General features: G+C 46.1%; 1 protein-coding gene across 2 annotated transcripts in view; it reads right to left on the bottom strand.

Moving 5' to 3' along the window:
• Window positions 1-14,421: 14,421 nt before the first annotated feature.
• Window positions 14,422-24,790, bottom strand: part of Gramd2b (GRAM domain containing 2B) — a 100,220-nt gene continuing 89,851 nt past the window's right edge. For both annotated transcript variants that reach the window (XM_059246103.1, XM_059246104.1), the window contains exons 12-14: window positions 23,814-23,918; window positions 20,446-20,539; window positions 14,422-15,629 (exon numbers count right to left, since the gene is read on the bottom strand). In XM_059246103.1, coding sequence (XP_059102086.1) covers window positions 15,588-15,629; window positions 20,446-20,539; window positions 23,814-23,918 — 241 coding nt within the window. In that variant the 3' untranslated portion in view covers window positions 14,422-15,587. The remainder of the gene's footprint in view (window positions 15,630-20,445; window positions 20,540-23,813; window positions 23,919-24,790) is intronic.

Raw genomic sequence — 24,790 nt, 5'->3', positions numbered from 1 at the left:
CCCCATTTTTATCAGCTTCCTTACCTTCCAGCACACTTCTGTTAGCCACACGGATCACCCGAGCTTCCATGGGATAAGCCCCAAAGAGAAACACAATGTTTGAAACTGTGGGTTTCTTTTAAGTCAAAAATATGATTATGGGGTCTGGATAGATGGCTCAGCAGTTAAGAGCACTGGCTGCTCTTCCAGAGGTCCTGAGTTCAATTCCCATCACCTGAATGGTGGCTCACAACTGTCTGACTCTAGTGCCTTTTGACTGTAGTCTCAATATGGGACTACATCCATGTTCATGCATGCAGACAAGCCGGGCGGTCCTTTAATTCCAACACTCAGGAGGCAGAGGCAGGAGGATCTCTGTGAGTTCGAGGCCAGTGTAGTCTACAGAGTGAGTTCCAGGACAACCAGGGCTACACAGAATCCCTGTCTGGAGAATCTAAAAACAACAAAACAAACAAAACCCCCTAAAACCCAAGTGGCTGGGTATATCTGTGAGGGATTAATAAAACAAAGCGTTTGGGTCTATGGTCCTACCGCAACTAGGGTCTGCATCTGCATTGATGTCTATGGCTCCTGTTACCACCGAAGGCTGAGCAGATGTCCCGGGTCTGAGCCGACACCTGAGGTGCCCAAGGGTCATGCTGCTGCCAGGACCATACAGATCGGGGTGGCCTGTGCTGCTGCCCGGGGCCATAGTGATGTCTGGGTCTGAGTTGTGCCTGGGGGCCATGTCTGGGTACGTGACCCTACCGCAGCCAGGATCTGTGTTGATTTCTGTAGCTCCCGTTACCACTGAAGGTAGTGCTACTGCCTGGGGTCTGCGCTGCCACCTAGGGTCATGTTGGGGATGTCGCTGCTGCTGGGCCCATGCTGACCTGAGTCCTGCGCTATCACCGAGGCCCATGGTGACATCCGGGCCCAAGCTGTTGCTGCTGGCCATGTCCAGGTCCGTGGTCCTGCTGCAGCTGGGGGTCTGTGTTGATGTCCGTTGCCCATGTTAGCACAGGAGCCCATGCGAACCATGGGTTGAAGTACAAGGGCCATGCCAAGCTGGCCCCGCCCCTCACTGGCCTGGGGAGAGCCACCTCCCCTCTCCATGAGTATGGGAGAGCTGGCTCCGCCCCTTACCTGATGGAGGTGGGGTGGGGTGGGGGTGGTTCCATAAGCCCGGACTGAGCAGCTCAGCCACCACCAAGGCATCCATCCAGAGCTTTTTTGAGTTGGCACTCCCCAACATCTATCCCAATCTGTTGGAGCATGGGAAGGGCCTGGTCCTGTGGAACCATAGCCACAGGATCTCATGACTCCTGGCAGCAGCAGGATACCGGAAAGAAGTTTCGGTGAGCATCCAGTATTGATGGTGTAGCAGAAACTGGAGGCCCTGACCTTGACCAACAACACATTAATTACACAGTGAACACTTGCAAGGGAAGCTGGTTGGACAAAGGGATGTACTGCATGACACACAGCAGCTCCCAGTGCCACTGAGACAAAGGAAGAGGGGATGGAGAGGTGGGAAAGACCGAGGATCGAGGAGACAAAGGAAGAGGTGATGGAGAGGTGGGAAAGACCGAGGATTGAAGGGATTTTTTGTTTGTTTTTGTTTTTACATTTGTTTGTTTTTTAGCTAATATTCTAGTTTGTAGTTTTTGATTTATTTTTATTATTTCTTTTTGGGTTTTCTTTTGGGGGGGAGCCTCCAGGGGGAGGGGTAAATACAGAGGGACTGGGAGATGGGTGAGATTAAGGTGCATAATGTCAAATTCCCAAAAAATCAATTAAAAAAAATGTTTAAAACAAAGTAAAGCCGGGCGGTGGTGGCACACGCCTTTAATCCCAGCACACAGGAGGCAGAGCAGGTGGATCTCTGTGAGTTCGAGGCCAGCCTGGTCTACAGAGCGAGTTCCAGGATAGCCAAGGCTACATAGAGAAACCCTGTTTCAAAAAAAAAAAAAAAGATTAAGGAGTTAGAGAGATAGCTCCATGATTCAGAGTGCTTACTACTACTCCAGAGAACCCAAGTTGGGTTCCCAGCACCCACATGGTTGCTCACAACCACCTGAACTCCAGTTCCAGGGAATCTGATGTCCCCTTCTGGCCTCCACAGTTTCCTGAACACATATGGTGGACATGAACTCATGCAGGCAAACATACACACACACACACACACACACCACAGAGAGAGAGAGAGAGAGAGAGAGAGAGAGAGAGAGAGAGAGAGAGAGAGAGAGAGAGAGAGAGAGAAAGACAGAGAGTTAGTTTGGTTTTCTGAGAGAGGGTTTCTCTGTGTAGTCCTTGCTGTCTTGAACTCTTTCTGTAGACCAGGCTACCCTTGAACTCAGAGATTTGCCTGCCTCTGCACCATCACATAGGGCACTTGCAGATTTTTTTTTTTTTTGAGTCAGAACCAAAGTAGTGCCAGATTGTCCCTTGTTGCTATGACAATGAGCAAGATGCTTGCAACTTCAGTGAGAAGAGGAGGCCAGGTGGTAGTGGGCACAAGTCCTTGAGATGGGCACTCATGTTCCAGGTACAGTTGCCTAAAAAAGAAAAGGAGGCTGAATTATCTTAGAGAAATAATCTCACTTCATAGCCAGGTGTGGTGGCACACTCCTTTAATTTTAGCACTCGAGAGACAGAGGCAGGTGGATCTTTGTGAGTTCAAGGCCAGCCTGGTCTATATAATGAGTTCCAGGACAGCCAGAGTTATGTAGGGACCCTGTCTCAAAAACAAAACAGAACCAATCATGATCATGACTGTCTCAGTTAGGGTGTCTATTACTGCGACAAAATACCATGACCAAAAAGCAAGTTGAGGAGGAAAGGGTTTATTTGGCTTATACTTCAACATTGCTGCTCATTATTGAAAAAGTCAAGACAGGAACTCAAACAGGGCAGGATCCTGGAGGCAGGAGCTGATGCAGAGCCATGGAGGGGTGCTGCTTACTGGCTTGCTCAGCCTGCTTTCTTTTAGAACCCAGGACCAGCAGCTCTGGGATGGCACCACCCACCATGAGCTGGGCCCTCCTCCATTGATTACTCATTGCGAAAATGCCTTACTCTAGATCTCATGGAGGCTTTTCCTTAACTGAGGTCCCCTCCTTTCTGATGACTAGCTAGTGTCAAGTTGACACAAAAACCAGCCAGTACACGGATCATCATGATCATCACTATTGTTATCATTATCTCACGTTTCTCATTGTAATCCAGGTGAGCTGGGCTAGCTGTGAAGTCAGTTGGGGGTGAAATCAGCCTGCACGCCAGCACATGCCAAGTAAGCCTGATGGCCTGCATGTAGTCCCTGTGATCCATGTAAAGGTAGAAGGAGAGAACCACTCCATAAAGTTGTCTTCTCCCTCCATGCATATGCCGTAGCTACTGTATCCTCCTTGATATACTATACACACAATAATAATGAATAAATAAACTGCAAAAAGGGCACACTTCAGTTTCTTTGGGTCCCTCCAGTTAGGCCAGGCAGTTCACAGCTCTGTTCACCTTTTCCAATTGCACACGTTTCTTTTATCTAGGCCAAATGACATTTGGAGTCTCTTCCAGACACAACAGCTCACTGGCTTTATTCTTCAGACACTGATGAGCCAGGCATGCTTCCAACTCCCCTTTAGACAGCCACTACATTTAGAAGAATGAAACAGACTGTGCACTTCTAGGCAGAACCTTTGTATGATAGAGATATATTTTAGCTGCTCCCACAGAGGGGAAACAGGATTGTTCCCTATTAACTAGCCCAGGTAGAAACCATCCGGGGCGAGCCTGTACCAGGCCTCTGGCTTCTAGTTGCTGTCTTGAATAGCTGGGCATGGTTCACTGCCATGTCTGTGTTTCTGTGGGTGGATGGGGCAGAGCACAGCCTTCCTGTTTCAGAGTGTGATCAGAAGGGGACACATTTCTTCCACTATTACATATAGGCAGAACCCAGTCACAAAGCACATGCAGCCTTATGAACCCAACTTTACTTATGGAAGCTGCCCATTAGTCAAGAACTCCGTGTTTTATGTTGAGAGGGTAGGGTGGGAATGAGGCAAGTAGCCTTCACCGGGTGCTGGGGTATCTCCTCCACATAGTCTGACTGCCTGCCAACTCTGGATTCACTTGGATTCTTCTGTCATTTCCCAGGACAATCAGAGCCATCCGCTTATAGAAGCAGCCCATCATGGAAAATTCAAGGTTGATTAGGAAAGAGGGGGAAGGGAAGAGAGGATTGTGGACAAGGTGGGCAGCTGAGGCTAGGGCTTGGCCATGCTGGAAACCCTGTGGTGGCTACTGTGTAGACCAGAAGGCCTGGCTACCTGGAAAAGACTGGCTGATTAAAGAGAAGTGGATAACCAGAACAAGGTCGTGGCTAGCGCTGTTTCCAGCTGCCTCTGCTTCATTTGCTGTGCCCAGTGCTTCTTCTTTTACGGCCCCTGGCTTCTAGGAGCCCTGGATTTGTGCTGATTCCCAGCATCAGGCCATACATGTAACCCCAGAAAACCATCTCTCTTTTAAGGCACAGTATCCTCCTCTACAAAGGTGGTAGTCTTGTCTACCACACTTCTTCAAGATGTTTGAGCAGAGACGTAACACTGTGCATGAGAGCTTTGTGTCTGAAGTGGAATAGGCTGATAGTAGGATTCAGGGATAGGCCTCCAGATTGTTCTGTGTAGAGTGAGGTTTTGGCTGGAGCACCCCAGAGGCACTCATTCCATCAAGAGAGACTCGGCAGTCTGGGCAGGTGGGGGCATCCCTGATTCAAGGGTCTTTTGTTTTTGGAGACAGGGTTTCTCTGTGCAGCCCTGGCTGTCCTGAAACTTGTTCTGTAGACCAGGCTGGCCTTGAATATAGAGATCCATCTTGCCTGCCTCTACCTCCAAAACGCAGAGATTAAAGGCATTTGCCACCACTGTCTGGCTCAAGGGTCATTTCTTAAACAATAGGTTTAGAGACTTCATCATCTGAGAGGCCCAGTCTCTCTTCCCTTATACTGATCTAGGACTTGGGCCATCATTGCCAAACTTTCTTGAGGCTGGACGGTGTGGAAGCATGACTGTGTGAAAAATTAGGAAGAATCTCTACTCTGAGGACTCTGAGGTGCACAGGCATCAGCTCTGGCCTGCCCACCCCTAGGCCCTTCTCTGAGAGATGACCTCCTGTCTTGTTTCTGTTGTGATTCTCGTGGGTCCATGAGGCTGGACTGGAACAGACATGTTGGTGGTGCAGGTTGTATTTATTTGTTTGTTTTGAGATAGGATTTCACTCTGTAGCCCTGGCTGACCTGTAGCTCTGAGCAGACCAAGTTAGCCTTCAACTCACAGAGGTCCATCTGCTGTCACCTTCCAAGGACAGGGATTCAAGGTGTGCACCACCACACTCCAGCCTTTATTTACTTCTTTGAGACAGAATCCTATACAGCCAAGGCTGGTCTCAGCTTCACTATGTGGCTGAGGATGACCTGAACTGATCCTCCTGCCTCCACTTCCCGAGTGCTGGGATTACAGGTGTGCACCACTGTATACAGTTTATGAAGTGCTGGGAATGGAGACCAGAGCCTAGGGCACTCTACCAACCGAGTCACGCCCTTCCATAAGGGGTGGTGACTGAACAGTTGTGGGTGATGCACAGATAGTGTGTGTGTGTGTGTGTGTCTCAATCTGTGAGCATTCCCACAAATGAACAGATTGCCCAGCCTCAGCTTAATGGGAAAAGTCTTTTTTTGATTTTTAAGTGAACAATACATTTTTCCCCCCTATGGGAATTCTCATATGGGAATTTAGTACAGTCATATACTTGGGAGTTTCATTAATGTCATTGTAATTGTGGGTCATTAAAATAAAAACATTTCCCCTGAATGACCCTGAACCCTAGAGACAAAAGGTTGGGTTATTTGGAGTTAGACTTGGTATCTCAACCGACATACTGCAAACTGGGAACAAGCTGCCATGTCCTTGAATGCTTGGAAGTAGTTCCTTCGGGATTGAGTAAAAGCTCATAAGTGGGCCTTTTACTTATCGGAAATGATTCTTTTGTCGTTATTGTTGCTGGCTGTCCTGTTTGAAGCGCTCACAGAAGACAAAACCTAATCTGTACCTAATGTTAATACCATCAATTCAATTACAATACCGACCTGTTCTTGTTGCCTCTAGAAGTCATATAACTTCACGTTTACACAGAGCAGTAGTCTAGTCTTCTCCCTACTGGCGTGAATGTGCCTTATGTCTTGCAGCTGGTCAATAGGGACGTGTGTGGGACTTGCTTAGGCTGGCTTCCCAGGTAGATCAGAGACAGGGTGGGTGGTGCTTGCCTAGCCTCACATCACGGCTTTCCTTTGGTCACAGTTTCCATTTGACCCCTGAATGACCTCAGGGCTATGGAATGTGCCAGCCAGTGCTGGGATGTGGGCTGCTGCTTCCATATTGAGGGGCACAGCAGCAGTCTAGTCAGATTCCATAGGCTCAAGAGAAACAAACAAAGAAACGAAAACCACCCCAATGTTTTGAGAGACAAGTTTGGCATATTTTAGTGGCAGGTTCTTACCTAAAACAAAACAAATCGTGGGCCGATTAACTCACAGTGTGCCGCTTCCCAGAGTTTGTAGAAATCTTAGAGAAGATAAATTATTTTCAGGTTGTTTTACTGGAAGGCTTTGCTTGGTTGGGAGCGTGAAGTGAGACCTCAGCCCTTTCTCCCATTTAATCTGAGGGAAGCTTGGCTCTCAACTCCAGCCAAGCTGGAATTCCCCATCCAGCCAGTCACCTTGTTACATCTATAGATCTAGGATAGGACCTCTGGCTTCAGCTTCTGTCCCTGAGCCTAAAATAACCATGAGATATGTATGTGTCAGTTTCAGAGGTTGAGTCCATGATTATCATGGTGGGAAGCATAGTATCAGGTAGGCGGACATGGTGCTAGAGTAGTAGCTGAGAGCTTACATCTGATCCACAAACAGGAGGGAGGGAGAGAGGAAAGGAGGGATAAAAGAAGAGAGGGAGGGAAGGGAGGAAGAGAGAGAGATTGAGAGACAGAGAGAGAGGGAGCAGGAGGGAGAGAGAGAGAGTGCATGAGAGAGCAAGCTGGGAATGTCTTGGGCTTTTGAAACTTCAAAGCCCACCCCCAATGACATACCTCCTCCAATAAGGCTTTACCTCCTAATCCTTCCCAACCAGTTCCACCAACCGTGGACTGAACATTCAAATATGTGAGCCTATGGGGCCACTCTCATCCAAACCACTGCAGGTACCATGTTTATGGCTGGTACCCAATACCAATATATATATATAATCATAATGATCAAATGCCAAATAAGGAGTATTTGGGAGATACTAAAGAGTTCATGAAAACCAAATCCACGAGCTAGGCCATTTGAATCTAAACGGTCCCTACAGATTCATGTACTGACTGTTTTATCCTCCACTGGTGGGGGCCGTACACACTCCTGGATGTATGCTTTTGAAGGTTATACCTGGGGGACAGGCATTTCTCTCTTGGCCATGAGGTAAACAGCCTCTGGCACATGCTCTTAGCACCACGATGTTCTGTGTAAATGTGTGGGGCCAGGAAACCATGGACTGGACCCGGGGAGCTGGTGAGCCCAAACGATCATGTCTTATGTATGCTGTTCTCTGGGGGACTTTGTTCTGACCCAGGAAAAGAGACAAAGCTTGTGCCCTTGCATTTCCTCACAGCCAGGGTTTAACCAGCACAGATATGCACGAGGACAAACATCTAGACCAGGAGCTTCCAGACCTGAAAGGAAGCCGAATAGTCGGTCTAATGTTAGCCGATCCTACCTGTTTGGTCACTTCCGCTAGCTCAGGCACTGTTTATTTTATGTAATGTTTTAATTTTTATTTTCACATGTATGAGTGTTTCGCCTGGCATACGTCTGTGCATGTGCATGCTCGCTACTCAAGGAGGCCAGAAGAAGGCATCAGATTTCCTGGTACCAGAGTTACAGATGGTTTTGAGCAGCTACATGGGTGCTGGGACTCAAACCCAGGTCCTCTGAAAGAGCAGCCAGCGTTCTTAACCACGGAGCCATCTCTCCGGCCCTCCAGCACTGTTCAGGAAGCTGGAGGGGGGTGGCATAATTTGTCCTTTATAAGTGTCATGGTCTGATTCATTAAAGTTTACCCAAATGTCAGGAAGTGGCCCATGTATAGAGAGCCTGACAGTGCCAGAACAAAAGATCATAAAAACACTGATTCGTGTTTTTCCAGGAAGACCAGGTATCTGGTTTTATGCAGCTATTTTAATGGCAGGTGTGGCCATGTGGGAATATTTACCTGGAGGAGAACCAAGAGGAAAGCTGAGAGGTTCTCAGCATTGCTCTCAGAGAAAAATGTGCCACGTCCCCAGATCCCCACCAGAATTTGCTGCCATGCTGTAGCTCTGGAGTTTTCACAGTTGTTCCGTGTGTGTGTGTGTGTGTGTGTGTGTGTGTGTGTGTGTGTGTGTTCAAGACAGGGTTTCTCTGTGTAGCCCTAGCTGTCCTGGAACTCACTCTGTAGATCAGGCTGGCCTCGAACTCACAGAGATCTGCCTGCTTCTGCCTCCCGAGTGCTGGGATTAAAGGCATGCGCCGCCGCCACCACTGCCCAGCTATGTTCCTTCATTTTTATCACCTCTTTCCTAGACAGAATTTAGGGCATTGAACTATTTCCACGTACAAGTGGAAGGTTCTAGTTCTCCAGCGATGTTCTTTCCTTCTTTGACTAAATCAGGGGAGGGGATATTCCCAAGACCTTTCTTCCTGAGGCTATAGTTGACATAGAGGTAGGATTCCCACTGGCTATTACATGGCCCCTGGGAAGGGGAAATCAAATAGTTTTCCATGTGACTTGTCCCAAATGACTACCAAATTCTTATTTTAAAAACTCACTTTCGTTTAGATTATGGATTAGCCTATAGAAAAATGTCTGCCGTAAATCAAACAGTGAAGGGGAAGATGAATAGGAATCTCACATATACAGCTTAAGTAAAACATAGCTCTCTGAACAGATGAAGATAGGTCTCTTCTGTATCCCAGAATCTAATCAATATTTATATGTATAATTCAGCTATCATTTGGCTTAGAAGGGCTTCTAGGGAAATGTTATCATTTATACTATTTTCTACAGAGAAAATATTTTACTGTTTAAAATAAATAAATTAAAAAAACTCACTTTCATATTATTTGTTATTTTATTTTTTTGTATGTGTTCATGGGTACCATATGTGCTTGTGTATGTGTATGTATGTGTGTGCGCACAGGTGTATATGTGTGTGCTCCGAGGCTGGAGGTCAGTGTTGTGTGTCTTCCTTATTATTGAGATGGAGTCTCTCACTGAGTCTGGAGCTTACTGATTCAGCTAGACTGGCTAGCTTGCAAGCATCAGGGGTCCCCTAATTATGCCTCCCAGTGCCAGGATTATAGGCATATGCCACTGTGCCTGGCTTTTTGTGTAGGTATTAGGGATCCAACTTAGGTTCTCATATTGTGTGACAACTCCTTGCTGAATGGGCCTTTTTTTTTTTTTCCTTTTTTTTTCTTTTTTTTTTTTTTTTTTTTTTTTTTCCGAGATAAGGTTTCTCTGTGCAGCTTTGCGCCTTTCCTGGATCTCGCTCTGTAGACGAGGCTGCCCTCGAACTCACAAAGATCCATCCACCAGCCTCTGCTTCCTGAGTGCTGGCATTAAAGGTATGTGCCACCACCGCCCGGCAAATGGGCCATTTTTTAATGAATGATTATTGCTGATATTGAAGTACTGATATAGGAAGGTGAATACTTGAGGGACTCAAGCCTCTGGAAATATTTATATATACTGTCATTTTCCTAAGGATTTTCATTCAAGGGACTGGAGAAATAGCTCATCAGGTAAAGGTACCCGCAGCCGCAGCTGATGACCTGATCTGAGTTTGTTTAATCCGGGGCGCTCACATGGTACACACCGTAAAGAGAGAGATGACTCCGTGTTGTTCTCTGATCTCCACACGCTTGCCATAGCACATGTGTGTCTACACACACACACACACACACACACACACACACACACACACGTGCATAGGCAAACACTAAATAAATATAATTAAAAAACTTCACACAGAGACATGCACATGAAATAAAGATAATGGAACTGAAAAACTCGATTCCAAAATCCGTTTAGGATCTAGGGATGTAGCTCAGTTGATTGAGTACCAGTCTAGCACTCACAACACGCGCGTAAACTGGATGTGGGAGTTACACACCTGTAATCCAGCCCTCAAGAGGTGGAAGCAGGAAAATCAGGTGTTCGAGGTCATCTTTGGCAAAATGTCAGGTTTGAGGCCAGCCTGAGCCACATGTGACTCTGTCTCAAAAACACAAATCCATCTGGGCAAAAGGAACCTGCCTCCGCTTAATTCCATGGTGCAGGGTTGGTGGAAGCAGAACTTAGAGGGATCAGTATCCTGTCCTGCCTACTGATCTACAAAGGGGTAAGAGTCACCACTGACAGTAGCCTTTGAGGTTTCCCCAGAATCCAAAGGCTACATGTGCTGGCCTGAAATGCATGAACTTCTCTGGTCAAGTGTGCTAACAGGATTCTGGTCACAGGGTGCCATCTGAGCCCAGGCAGAGATCAAGTGACTGGACTAACACACTAATTTAAGACTGTATATTTCATGTGGGTGAAGATTGGATGAATTAGTCCATACACTGGTGATGGGAATGTATATTTAGGATAATAGATTATAGTTTCATTTTTATTTTTTTAAAGATACTTATTTATTGTGTGTGTATGCATATCTCTCTCTCTCTCTCTCTCTCTCTCTCTCTCTTCTCTCTCTCTCTCTCTCTCTCTGTGTGTGTGTGTGTGTGTGTGTGTGTGTGTGTGTGTGTGTGTTTACAGATGCCTGAGAAGGCCAGGGAGCATTGGATGTCCTGAAGTTGTAGGTGGTTGTTGGCTGCTGGGAACTGAACTCAAGTCCCCTGAAAAAAATAACGGTATGTTTTTCATCTCTCCGGTACATTTCTTAGTTTCTTAAAAAGTTAATCATATAATTGCCATGAGGTGCAGCCTTTCAATTCTTAGCTGTTTTCCAAGGAGAAATGAGAATACCCATACAGACTTGTTCTAGAATGTTGCACGAATCTCAATGGTCTTAATAAAAACCCGGAGTCAGATATTGGGGTGAATGCTGAAAGATCAGAGAGACAAAGGAACAAGCCATAGCCACTTCTCACCTCACCAGCTCCTCAGCTGATGTCCATGAATCCTCAGACTGAATGCCTCCGAGTCCTCAGCCGAAAAGGCCTCTAGTTCCTGTCTCCTCACGCCTTATATGTCTTTCTCCACCCAGCCATTTCACTTCCTATCTCAACCTTCCTAGTGCTGGGATTAAAGGCCTGTGTGCCTCCCAAATACTGGGATTAAAAGTGTGTGCCACCACAGCCTGACTCTGTTTCTCTCCTATACTGGATCAATCTCCTGTAGCCCAGTGTGGTCTTGAACTTACAGAGATCCAGACGAAACCTGTGAATAAAACTGAGAAAGGCTCTAAAGGGATGTATGTGACTTGGTACTGGAGAGGCTAAGGCTAAAAGGGCTGAGGTCCTTGGAAGGAAGGGAACGAAAGCCGGGTTGGCATGAGAGATAGAAGACTGGTTAGGGTCCCGGGGTGCAGGCGGAACTGGATACAGTTTAGCTCTCTCGGTAGCATGTAACGGAGTCGTGAGAGTTTGGAAGAGCAGGGGCCGCTGCAGGAGAGTGACGGCAGGCAGAGCTCTAGTCCTGTGGCCCAGGACTGACGAGTACCTGGGACTCAGGGAAGAGGGCAAACCCCACAACTCTCAGAGAAAAGCAGAGAAGGCTCAGCTGCTAAGCAGGCACTCGGCTGCCGAGCAGACAACCCGTGCACCCCCAGGGCCAACTCCTGCAGTCGTCCGGATACCTCACCCACCACACAAAATAAATGTCATTTTTAAGAGGGCTGTCTTGTCGTCCGTTCAAGTGGGCACTTTCACAGGTTTCGGAGAAAGTTTGCTTTGAGGTTTAACTAGGTACGTGATTTCTAGGGAACGTTACCTGGCTGTTCTGTGTGTGGATTTCCTCATCTGTGAACAGGAGTGGTGCCCACCGGTAGGAGCCTGCCCTCACTCCTGCACATGCGCAGCTCGGGGTCTTGCATCTTACGTCATCAGGGCGATACATCCGTGCCTTAAAAAGCCGGTTGCAGACCCCACGCTCTCTGTCTGCTCCCTGCTCTCTGTTCCCTGCTTTGCTCCTGCCATCTTTCTCCCTCTCCAGGCCAGGCTCTCCTCTCTTCTATCCCCTCCTTCCTCCCAAAAAAGCTCTCCGTAACTCTGGTTATCATCCTTTCGCATACATGCCTGCAGGCAAAACAATTCACGTACAAAATAAGATAAACACATCTTTAAAGACCTAAAGGATAATGAGTTGTGTGAGTCATAAGGACCCATTTATACAGTGGCTTTATCGGCAGGCAAGGGCTATTTCATCTCCCATTTCTCATTACCATATACAGACTATTGGTGTGGTGTATGCTGTGTGTGTGTGTGTGTGTGTGTGTGTGTGTGTGTGTGTACAGAGGGGTTAAAAAAGAAAAAGACTACATTAAGTGGTTAGAAACACAAAAGATAAGAAAAACCACAATAGAAAAAGTGGTTTTCAGTCTTTCTTCCCACACTAGAAAAGACTTTGTGTCTAGACACAACAAAGACGGCCTAGAAATTCAGGCCATCAAGCATGCTGCATTAAGCAGTACGGGGCAGCGTATGCCTGAAAGCCCAGCACCAGGGAAGCCGTGGTGGGGGATGGCAGGTGTGATGGCAGCCTCGGCTCTGTCAGTTAATCTGGCCACAGTATTTGTGTCAGGATACACGCTTAAAAGCAGCACATGGTGTGTGTGGGGGGGCTGCTGAGTGGGGAAAGGGGGGCTTGCTGCCAAACCTAATAACCCGGATTGATTCCTGGGATCCATGTGGTCAGAGAGTCAACTCCTGCAAGTTGTCACCTGATGGTCACACATGTGCCATAGTATATATACTGCCCCCCTCCAATTAGATAAGTGTAATAAAATGGGGGTGGGGTGGGTGGGGTGGGTAGCAGTACATAAAAGGTTATCCTGGGCTGGTGAGATGGCAGGAATTCTAACAGGGAGGCGTCCAAACGATGGCAATGTTCCACAATGTACCTTTCTTAAAAACTGTTCAAGCTGGGTGGTGGTGGCGTAAGCCTTTAATCCCAGCACTCGGGAGGCAGAAGCAGAAGCAGAAGCAGGCAGATCTTTGTGAGTTCAAGGACAGCCTGGTATACAGAGTAAGTTTTAGGACAACCAGAGCTACAGAGAGAAACCCTGTCTCTAAATAAACAAATAAATAAATACCCCAAACCAAAAACAAAACCTGTTCTGCTACCAGAAAGCTTCAAAGATCATCCTTGGAGGCTGGGTATGGCATGTGCTTTTAATCCCCGTACTTGGAAGACAGAGGTAGACAGACCTCTGTGAGTTAGAGGATAGCCTGTTCTATATATAGCAAGTTCCAGCAAGAGCTACATAGCAAGATCTTCTCTCAAAAAATATTCCTACACGTAAAACTGATTTTTACTTGATTATTGCTTTAAGATGAACCTCTCTAGGTGGCAGGTCACGAACAGTGGGACCAGTGAGGTCCTAGGGGGTAAAAGTGCTTGCAAAGCAAGCCAGACAATCTAAGTTTGATGCCTGGAAGTTGTGGTTTAGAGAGAGAACCGACTCCTGAAAGTTGTTCACTCTGACCTCCTGCATACACGTGCACAAACACACACACAGATAAAACTTCTTTTGATTTATTTATTTATTATGTATATAGTGTTCTGTCCACATGAATGCCTGCAGGCCAGAATGGGGCACCAGATCTCATTACAGATGGCTGTGAGCCACCACCATGTGGATGCTGGGAATGGAACTCGGGACCTATAGAAGAGCAGCCAGTACTCTTAACCACTGAGCTATCTCTCCAGCCCCCTACACAGATAAAATAAAATTAAAAAAAAAAAAAAAAAGAACATGGTACCTGTTATGAGGGAAACTACTTGCCCAACAAAGTTGTGTGTTTTAGCGGCTTCATCATATCCACACTGGCACTTTTTCTTTGGTACTTTCAGTCTCATGAACAAAGCAGGCAAGAGGATGGCAAGCTATCTTGTCTGAGGCCAAACACCTCATAAAATGTCAATCAAACCTGGGAATCAAACACTTGTCTCCTGATTTCAAAGCTCATTTTCTTTGATTGACATCATTATAACCCAAAAAACTTAAAGTATCTTTTTTGACTTTTGAAATAAATCCTCCATGGTGATGGTGGTGAATATGAAAGTCACAGTGTGGAGGTGAGGACATTTAAAAGGCACAGCAAGTCTTAGGTAAAAGAATCGACAAACCCAGGAAACAGTGTTACGTAGAGTGTTTTAGCCAATGAGTATTTATTAAAAGCCAGTGCACCAGGCACAGTTACCCAGTAGGCTGACAAAATACAAATGATGTAACCAATCCACTTATTAGCTTATCTGATTAAACAAAATACATTTCATAGAAATGATTATAAAACGCATTGCAGATAGAATGTTTTACACTTACAGATCTTACGGTACCCTAAATAATTATTAATAAAAAACATCCAACCCATACTGTAAGTAAAGTTAGCAAACCACCACTTAATTGCTTTATTGTAGGAGAGAGACAGCCAATTACCATGCTGAAATGGGATTTAGAGTCCAGCACAGACATCCTGGCTCAAAACTGCGACCGTAGCCCACTTAGAATCTTAGAAACAGTACTTTCCATCACATAGGAAATCACTATCGCAACTTTTGGCTTAAGGATTAGTTGTGGTTTCAGAGTGAATCTAATTCAGTACTTCAGTCTGCCACCTCAAAGATTCCTGATCGGAGGTGGGGGAGAATCATTCCAATTAAGTACCAGTCACGGGGAGCAAAACAGCCCAACACAGATGCAACCTTTAATTCACTTTACCAGACATGCTCACAAAACTAAAATGAAAAACCAAAACTCATAGACGAAAGAAATCAGAACATAAGCACAGAAGGAAAAAAAACAAAACAAAACAAAACAAAACAACAGAGACCAAAACACAGGTGTCTGAAGCAAGCCTGTTCATCTGGAAATATTCACTGCCTTGTTGGAGGCTCATGGCTAATTTAAAGGACCATATTGAGTTTGTTGGTATACGGTGTACCCCTTAGGTCTGAAGGTTGGTTGGGATGGGTGAAGGGAGCCGAGAGGAGGCTGGGGAGGGCTGAAAAGCATGGAGTGCAGTGTTTACTGACCATCACCATAACTCTCGCACTACAGGGGTCCTCCAGGACCTTGCTCACCTCCCGAGATGGGTCTGTTTTCTTCAGGCAGCAGCAGAGACAAGGTCAACTTTTATTGCACAAAAGCAAAATCATTCCCTTTCCCCCTTTCAGGAGCTGGAGAGCTCCAAGTGCAAACACATCTGGATTCTCAGCCTCTTGCGCCTCTGGCCAGCAGGGGGCGCACAGCAGACTCTCTCGGGAAGCACCTTCTTCAAGGGAAAACGAGGTATTATGTTGGCCCCAGCATCTGGTCACTCAGTCACCATTCTCAAGCAGCTTTTGTAAGTTGTTCTGTATCTTGAAACAATAAAAGAGATGCTGTTGTTATAAATTACAATATGTATCTTAAAGGTATATTTGCTACGGCTGGGAAGTGCTGGACCTTATTCTACCCAGAATAAAAAGCTATGCGGAGGTTAAATTTAAATATACAGCTCCGCCCTGTGGTTTTAACTAGCGTCATAATGTTTAGCAATTCCATTGCACATTGCTATGCATAACATCCACAGAAGACTGGCTTCCAGAGAGACCAACTGAGTCATATGTTTGGACCTCAAGACTACAGTCCATAGTTGGGCATTAAAATGTTCTCAGGAAACACAGAACAGGTGAGTTTTAAAGAATTCAGAGCAAGGGATTCTGAACAACCAATATTATTGATAGGCATAGAGAACCCTGTGGATTAAAACAAACAAACAAACAAACATACTCTTCTACAGCCTGGTATTTGTGTCCCCCAACACAACTCAGGTTGAAATGGAACCCCCAAATTCCTATACCGATGGTACTTTAAGGTGGGACTTTACTCATCATGGCATTAATGGTTTGATAAGAAGAGACATCCACGGCAGCAAGCTCTCTCTGTCTCATCACGGAGCTCCCATCTGCAGGAAGTCCTTCACTGGGTGTGCCCTCCCTACTTTGAACCTCCCAGCCTCCAGAACTGAGAGCTTAATCTGCCCCTTCTCTTTATGAATTACCCAATTTGTAGCCTTCACTGATAGCGCTGCATAACTAAGACACCGCTTGGAGGAAGTCTATGACATCCTACAGGCACGCTCAGGGTAAACAAAAAGAAAGGGCCTCCAGCATGCGTGGGCAGGTACTCAGGTATTCTCGCCTTGACCATGGCACCCCATACACAGGCTGGGTCTACATCTGACACTGAGGGTGAGGGAGGATAAGTAACAGGACCGTGTACACAGATAGCAAGTGACAGAGTAAGAATAAAAACAGAAATATGATTCAAATTTATGTTCTTCTTACTACATCACTCTACCATGAACGCCACTTCCAGCCCGAAGAAAATAATAATAATAATATATATTTTTTTTTTTTTGGTTTTTCAAGACAAAGTTTCTCTGTGTAGCTTTGGAGCCTTTCCTGGAACACGCTCTGTAGCCCAGGCTGGCCTCGAACTCACAGACATCCGCCTGCCTCTGCCTCCCGAGTGCTGGGATTAAAGGCGTGCGCCACCACTGCCTGGCTCTAATGACGAATTTTAAAGCATTCTGAGCTGGGGAGATGGCTCAGGGGATGTCACAGCTAGCTGCACCTTGTCACACATCTAGAGACGCCTGGGAAAAGGGAACTTCAGTGGAGCAACTGCCTCCATCAGACTGGCCTGCAGCCTTGTCTGTGAAACATTTTCTTAACTGCTAATTGATGGAGGAAGGCCCAACTCAGAGGGCAGTGCCGTTCCTAGGCAGGTGGGCTTGGGGTGCATGACAGAAGTAACCAAGACCCGAGTCCCAGCACCCAAGTGGTAGCTCACTACTGTCTTTAACTCCAGTTTTGAGGTAGGTGTGTGTGTGTGTGTGTGTGTGTGTCCAGCTCCCTCTTCTGGCCTCTACATGCACAGTATACATGAGGTGCAAATACACACACGCAGTCAAAACACTCAGATACATAAAATAAAATTTTTTAAAAATCTAAAAATAAAATTGGGGCCGGGGAGAGGTGGCCCAGTGGGTCAGAGCACTTGCTGTTTTGCAGAGATCCTGGTGTCTGTTTCTAGCACCCACATAGTGGCTTCCAACTGTCTGAAACTCCAGTTATAGGGGATCTGATACTCTCCTCTGTTGTCTCTGGGCATCAGGCCCACACACGGTGCTCTTACGTACACGCAGGCAAAATACTCATACACATAAAATAAAAGAAGTCTTAACAAAGAGAGAAGGAAAGGAAACCGAGCAAACCAGTAAGCAGCTCTCATTCCTCCAGGGTCACTGCTTTAGCCCCTGTCTCGGCTTCCCTGGATGACGGACTGTAAGCTGACAAGCCCATCACTCCCCAAGCTGCTATTGGTCAGGGTTTTATCATGGCAGCAGAGAAGTCAAATAGGACAGTGGACCTGTACCCCTTGGCCTGTGACCATCACAAAGGCCCTGCAGTAATTCTCAACTCTAGGCTAGCCTGACAACCTGAGTTTAATCCCTGGAACCCATGCCGACTCCCACAAACTGTCTTCTGACTTCCCCATGTGCTCAGTCACAGTATGATGCATGGTGCGCACTCATACACACACAAATAAATGTGGAAAAAAAAAAAAAAGCAAACAATGCCAGGCAGTAGTGGCTCACGCCTTTAATCTCAGCACTCATGAGGCAGAGGCAGGCAGATCTCTGAGTTTGAGGCCAGCCTGGTCTACAGAGAGTTCCAGGACAGCCAGAGCTACACAGAAAAACCCTGTCTCGAAAAACCAAAAAAGGAAAAAAAAAAAAAAAAAAAAAAAGGTAAGCACACCTATAAAGGCAAACAAAAAAAGTAAAACCCAAATAAATGAGGTAAATAAGCAACTGATAGTCAAAAACTCAGTAGCCAGCTGGGCGGTGGTGGCGCACGCCTTTAATCCCAGCACTTAGGAGGCAGAGCCAGGAGGATCTCTGTGAGTTCGAGGCCACCCTGGACTACAAAGTAAGATCCAGGACAGGCACCAAAACTACACAGAGAAACCGTCTCAAAAACAAAACAAAACAACAACAACAAAAATGTCAGTAGCCAATAAATATATCAAATGCTGATTTTCAGGAGTGTTAGAAAATATAAATAGGGGCCATGGAGATGGCTTGATGGGTGTACTTGCAGTTCAAGTTTATTGAACCCCAGCTCTGTTCCTGGAACCCACTAAAGAGAGAACTGACTCCCCAAAATTGTCCTCTAACCCCTACATGTGTTCAGAGGCCCGTGTCTACACACTCCTCATACCCTCTCACGTCCCACAATAATAAATAGAAGCTCTAAGAACAATTCACGATGGGATTCGATTTCACAGTGTCAGATGGGTACTCAGGGGCCAGCACGGTGGGACTGAAAGACAACGAATGGGGAGACATCTGAGGGCAGACGTCACGGGACTTGAGGGGCAGGGGTGGGGTCGCCCCTGGGTTTCCTGTGAGCGTGACTGAAGGGGCAGTGACAACCGTGAACAGAAACAGAGGAGCAGAGCTGAGGACTGACCACGAGCCTTAGATACGACCAGTCTCCGACAGTGGGAAGGGATTGCTGCGAAGAGCCGAGTCACGTCTCAGGATTTCCCACAGTGTATTTGGGCCTTTTCGTTCCCGGGCTGCGCCAGGCAACTGTTCAGCCACCTCTGGGAACATTTTGGCCCCAATCTACTTTTTACAGACTCTGCTTCGGGAGGTCGCCTTTCATTTCCAGCAGTCTCCCCAGCTGCCCAGCTGGGCTGGGTCTGAGCCCTACACAGACCGGCCAACTGTGGATGGTGAACAAACCCTTCTCTGGCGTCCTGGCAGGGCCAGGCAGGGGAGGAGGGAGGATTCTGTGGGCATCTGATCCAAAGAACTGCATTTACAAGTCAGAATGGGTAAAACTGAAAAACAACAGTGCCCCGCTCCGGAGAGCCGCAGCTAAAGGATTAGGGTAAGACCGAAGGAGATTCGAAAGGACTGGACTGTTTGAATGGAGAAGTAAACCCTGGTAATTAGGTGTATCTCCAGGATAGTCATGAATGGTCCTCTCCTCATTCACCCTCTTACCGTCTTAAATCTACGAATGAAGCTAAGGACAGGGCCGACCCAGCGAAGGTACTTTGGAGACAGAAGCATGAGTAGTAAATGAGAGGCAGATTTATTTATTGTTAGGATGGAACCACACCCTTTCGAGTGCTAAAGACACTTTCTACCACTGAGCCAGTCCTAAGACTCCCCGCCCCCCCAATCCCGACCCTCCCAAAAGACAGGGTTTCTCTGTGTAGCTCTGGCTGTCCTGGAACTCACTTCGCAGACCAGGCTGGCTAGAACTCAAGAGATCCGCCTGCCTCTGCCTCCCAAGAGCTAGGATTTAAGGCATGTGCTACCACACCCAGCTTTTTTTCTTAAATGATTTTATTGATTATTTCATTTTATGTGCATTGGTGTTTTGTTTGCATATATGTCTGTGTGAGGGTGTTGGATACCTTAGAGATGGAGTTATAGACAGCTGCCATGTGGTTGCTGGGAATTGAATCCATGTCCTCTGGAGGAGCAGTTAGTGTTCTTAACGGAACACTTGCGGAAAGCAAGCAGTAGACTTCTAACCACAACTTGGCCAGCGGTTCAAATTCCAGGTCCCCAGATAACAGCCTTCAACCTCTGCCACTTGGAGCAAGGTAATTTAAAACTTTATTTATTCCTTATGAGCCAAGGTGGTAACAGGGATTTAGCACAATGTTTTGTGTGAGCTGAGAGTCCACTCGGTAGCTAGTCAGTAGTTTCTAGTTGACTCCCAAATGCATCCCTCCATGAAGCCCAGTGTCACTGATCACTTACCAGTGGTCTCATGTCCAGCCAGGGACACAAATGATAGAACAACTAAGTCACTATTTTGTGGTGAGATTAAATTCTGTTTGCTTATGGAAATAAAAGAGGCCAGTAGCAGCCGAGCGGCGGTGGTAGTGGTGCACGCCTTTAATCCCACCATTCAGGAGGCAGAGCCAGGCAGATCTCTATGAGTTCAAGGCCAGCCTGAGCTACAGAGGGAGATCCAGGACAGGAACCAAAACTACATGGAGAAACCCTGTCGAGGGGGGCGGGGGGGGAGAGAAAGAAAGGCCAGTAGCAACAGAAAGAAACCGCCAGATTGCTTGTGTACTTGGGAAAAATCAACTTACCTTTTCTAATTTCACTATGTTAGCTGTAAGTTCTTGGCAAAGGGTCTCCACATTTAACTGTACTGGTGATCCCAGGCCCGATGGGACTGTCTGCCTGTAAGGAAAAAGAGAAACATCATTAAGAGCAACCATGGCAAAGACAGGCATGGAATGTTATGTTCGAACAGAAAACTATAGGGTAGCAGAGAGGACCAGCATCATTTTGTCTGTAACTGTCACAAAGGCTGGGTAGTAATCCCCAACTCTAAGGTAGATGTGTATTGACCAGTTCTGAGTTTAGCATGAAATCTCTTAAGCTAATTTTCTTCAAGTGCCTTGTTGTATGTTGGCTTGGACACAAAACTCAGACAATTGTTCTCAAGAATGTGGTTTCTCAGGGCCTTTGTTCAGATCCTAGCATCTTCGCCATCCCCACGACAGCTATGTGTTCATGGCAGACTGCTGGTCTCAGCCATGATAGATGGTAGAAAGGGCCATTTACACTAGAGTGGTTGAAAAGCCAGAGAGTATCCTTATGTAGCCAGTTAAATTTCCTCACAGCCATGAGGGTCACCCCTCCCTCCCAGTTCTTTCCTTATGACTTGTATAAATATACAAATATAGCTCATCATACTCATCATACCAACTGACTACTCATGGCTGGAATTCTATACCAGGATGTTGTACCAGCTAATCCCACAGGAACTTTGGAGAGCTACAGTAGGTACATTTCCCTGGAGGATGCGCTAATATCACTTCTTATATTTCCATGATAAGCCATGATCTGCATCATCTGTATATTTCTTGGGTGTGCTTCCTTAAAATTTTTATTTATTTTTATTTTACATGTATGAGTGTTTTGTCTGTATGCATATCTGTGTACCACATGCATACAGTGCCCTTGGAGGCCTTATGGATGGTGGTAAGCTGCCATGTGGGTGCTGGAAACCAAACCCAGGTAGGTCCTCTACAGGAGCAGTCATGCTTTTCACAGCTGAGCCATCTCTTCAGTCCCACTTGGGTGGGATTTAGTTTTGGTGATTGAGTTCTTGGATGTCAATGACTGGTCTGACCTATTTTCTATCGGGTTCATTTTTGCGACAATTTACATCAGTAAATTGCTGATGGCTGCTCATGTCTTAAGAGAGGTGTCTATTAGGAGCACGTACACATGCTAGTAAGTCCTTAATTCCTGGAAACGGAATTTAAACTCTCGATTTTCTAGTTGAGGGGAGTTGAGGTTGAGAGGACTGATGTCTCAACAGGCGGTTCTGAGGGACAGTGATGTTCTCACCAGCAGGCATGGGGCTGGAGAACAGTGGTGGTCCCGAGGAGCCTGCCGCTTGCTAATAACACTGGCCAACTGTACGGGATCAAAGGGAAGGCTCCTCAAGAAGTGGGGAATAAGATTACATGTGTGGATTTAGCTACCTGGCTCACTCTGCACAAAGGGCCCAGGGAAGGTCAGGGTCTGGAATGATGCTGTATCAATAGTCCTTCCATTGTGGGTGTCCCCTGACCTTACTTTGTATGTGGTATGTGTGTGTGTATGTGTGTGTGTGTGTGTGTGTGTTTCACTTTTCCTTGTAGATTATTTTTCAATAGTACTTCTTCTTGGGCTGATTTTAAGAGGGGAATGAACATTTTGTTTGTTGGAATTTCCCCCCTTTACTGCTAAGTTAATTATATGGTACTAGAACATGAGGTATATTTTTCTAATAAAAGCAACTCCTTGGAAGATAGGAAGCAACAGTGTGCAATCATTTGGAGTCACTTCTAATACAAATAGAGAGTTGTATTAACATTTTGAACATAACGAGAGGGCAAGGGTAGGGTATATGGATCTGTTCTAAATTGTTTATTAGGCTTCTGAATACATGTATTGGTTCAAATATGTATTTGTGATCTCCAAATGACCTGTATGCAAGCATAGGACACAGAACAAGGCCTTTAAGTAATTTAGGTGGACAGTGAAGAAGGGTCTAGAATGGTATATGGCACAGTAGAATGTTGTGGATATTTTCACACTGTGTGAAAATGTATTGCTGTGATTGGTGTGATATAAAGCTGAGCGGTCGCCGGGCGGTGGTGGCGCACGCCTTTAATCCCAGCACTCGGGAGGCAGAGCCAGGCGATCTCTGTGAGTTCGAGGCCAGCCTGGTCTCCAAAGCGAGTTCCAGGAAAGGCGCAAAGCTACACAGAGAAACCCTGTCTCGAAAAAACAAAAAAAAACAAAAAAAAAAAAAAAAAAAAAAAATAAAGCTGAGCGGTCAATAGCTAGGCAGGAGGTGTAGGCAAGACTTCTGGGTAAAGAGAAAACTCTGGGAAGAAGAAGGTGGAGTTGCCAGCCAGATGCAGAGGAAGCAGCATGGGCAGTACAGAGAAATGAGGTAACAAGCCACACGACAGAATGTAGATTAAAATAAATGGGTTAATTTAAGTTATAAAGCTAGTGGGACAAGCCTAAGCTAAGGCCAAACTTTCATAATTAATAAGAAGTCTCCTTGTCGTTATTTGGGACTGGAGGCAGAAAAGAAGTCTCTCTACATTAGGAGACTGAGAAGTGCGGGGCTGTGGTGGTGGCGCACACTTTAATGCCAGCACTTGGGAGGCAGAGGCAGGTGGGTCTGTGAGTTTGAGTCCTGCCTGATCTACATAGTAAATTCCAGTACAGGGCTATGTAGAGAGACCCTGTCTCAAAAAAAAAAAAAAAAAAAGTGATAGATGAAAAATCTTCACAGACACATTCAACTAGTTAGTAATCATAAATATGGGCACGGGTTCCATAAATAAATTTGTTAATATAAAGAATTACACGTGATGACATGTGCTGAATTGCTTGAATCATTTTTTTTAAAACAAATATTTTGCCACTTTCTTTTTCTTTTTTTTTTTGGGGGGGGGTAGTGGTTTCGAGACAGGGTTTCTCTGTGTAGCTTTGGAGCCTCTCCTGGAACTCACTCTGTAGATCAGGCTGGTCTCGAACTCATAGAGATCTGCCTGCCTCTGCCTCCCCAGTGCTAGGTTTAAAGGCGTGCCGCCGCTGCCGCCACCGCCACCACCACTACCACCACTGCCTGGCTTACTGCCATTTTCTAAAGATAGAGGTGAACGGTTTAAGGCCAAGGTCACAATCATCATCTTAGGTTAATTAGCAGAATAACATTTGGCATGTTTCTTGTAGTACTGTTGGAGACGTTGACAGCAGCACAGGAATCATGCAAGGTTAAGTCACTCATTTCTGAACCCTTCTACCTCTTTACACCCCCAATGCACACCCAGCTGAGTGCTTCATACAGAACGTATTCTCAGTGTCTCCTAGGGAGGACTCTACACTTAGGTCAACTGTTACACCAATCGGAAGAGCAAGCACGGGGAAGCCATCTTACTCAGTACTGTAGGGATCCACAATGGACATCAGGGACCCCAGCCGCTCCTCCAGAGTGTTAATTCTGTATCTCATGTAGAAGGTGGAGACGATCAGTGCACAGACACTAGAGAGGGGTAAAGAGAAGTTTCCAGTATGTTAATGGCCAGAACTGATGTTTAAAAAACAGTGAACTTAGCTGGGTGGTGGCACACGCCTTTAATCCCAGCACTCAGGAGGCAGAGGCAGGTGGATCTTTGTGAGTTCGAGGCCAGCCTTGTCTACAGAGCGAGATCCAGGACAGGCTCAAAGCTACACAGAGAAACCCTGTCTCGAAAAAACAACAACGAAAAAAAAACCCAGTGAACTTGGAGCTGTTTTTTTTTCCACTTTGGGAGCATTTTCAAAAAGAACCAAAGGCTTAAGAGACTTTGGGCTAAGTTGAGGGGCTGGAGAGATGGCTCAGCAATTGAGAACATTTGCTGCTCTTCCAGAGGACCTGAGTTCGATTCCTGGTACCCACAGCCATCTGTAACTCCAGGTCCAGAAAATCCAATGCCTTCTTGTGGCCTCCATGGGCACCAGGTGTGCATGTGGCATATAGACATACATGCAGGCAAAACATTCAAATGAAGTAAAAAACAGAAAAATAATAATAAAAAAGAAAACAAAAAAAAAAAAGAAAAAAGAAAGGGTTGATATGTATTATAAAACTTACACTAAGGAGACTTAAAATCCTGTCACCCAAGTCCTCAAAGTGCAAAAATCAGCCATTTGTATAGGATTGTTTAAGGCCTGACCCAAGCTGGATGGCTAAGCCGAAGCTCCTTTTCGGTACTCTCTTCCTCTGGTCCGGGAGCCTGAGCAGAGAGCAACAAACCTTGTTCCTTGGAGAATCACAAATTCCTTGCTTTAACGGGGACCAGATGAGCATATCTATTCCCCTCTGGTATGAAAGACACCCTAGCACTGAACTGGATCTTCTCAGAAAAGCAATTG

This window comes from Peromyscus eremicus, chromosome 19, assembly GCF_949786415.1.
Source record: "Peromyscus eremicus chromosome 19, PerEre_H2_v1, whole genome shotgun sequence".
NCBI lineage: Eukaryota > Metazoa > Chordata > Mammalia > Rodentia > Cricetidae > Peromyscus > Peromyscus eremicus.
Note: the sequence above shows the minus strand (reverse complement) of the source record. Positions and strands in the feature narration are given on the sequence as shown.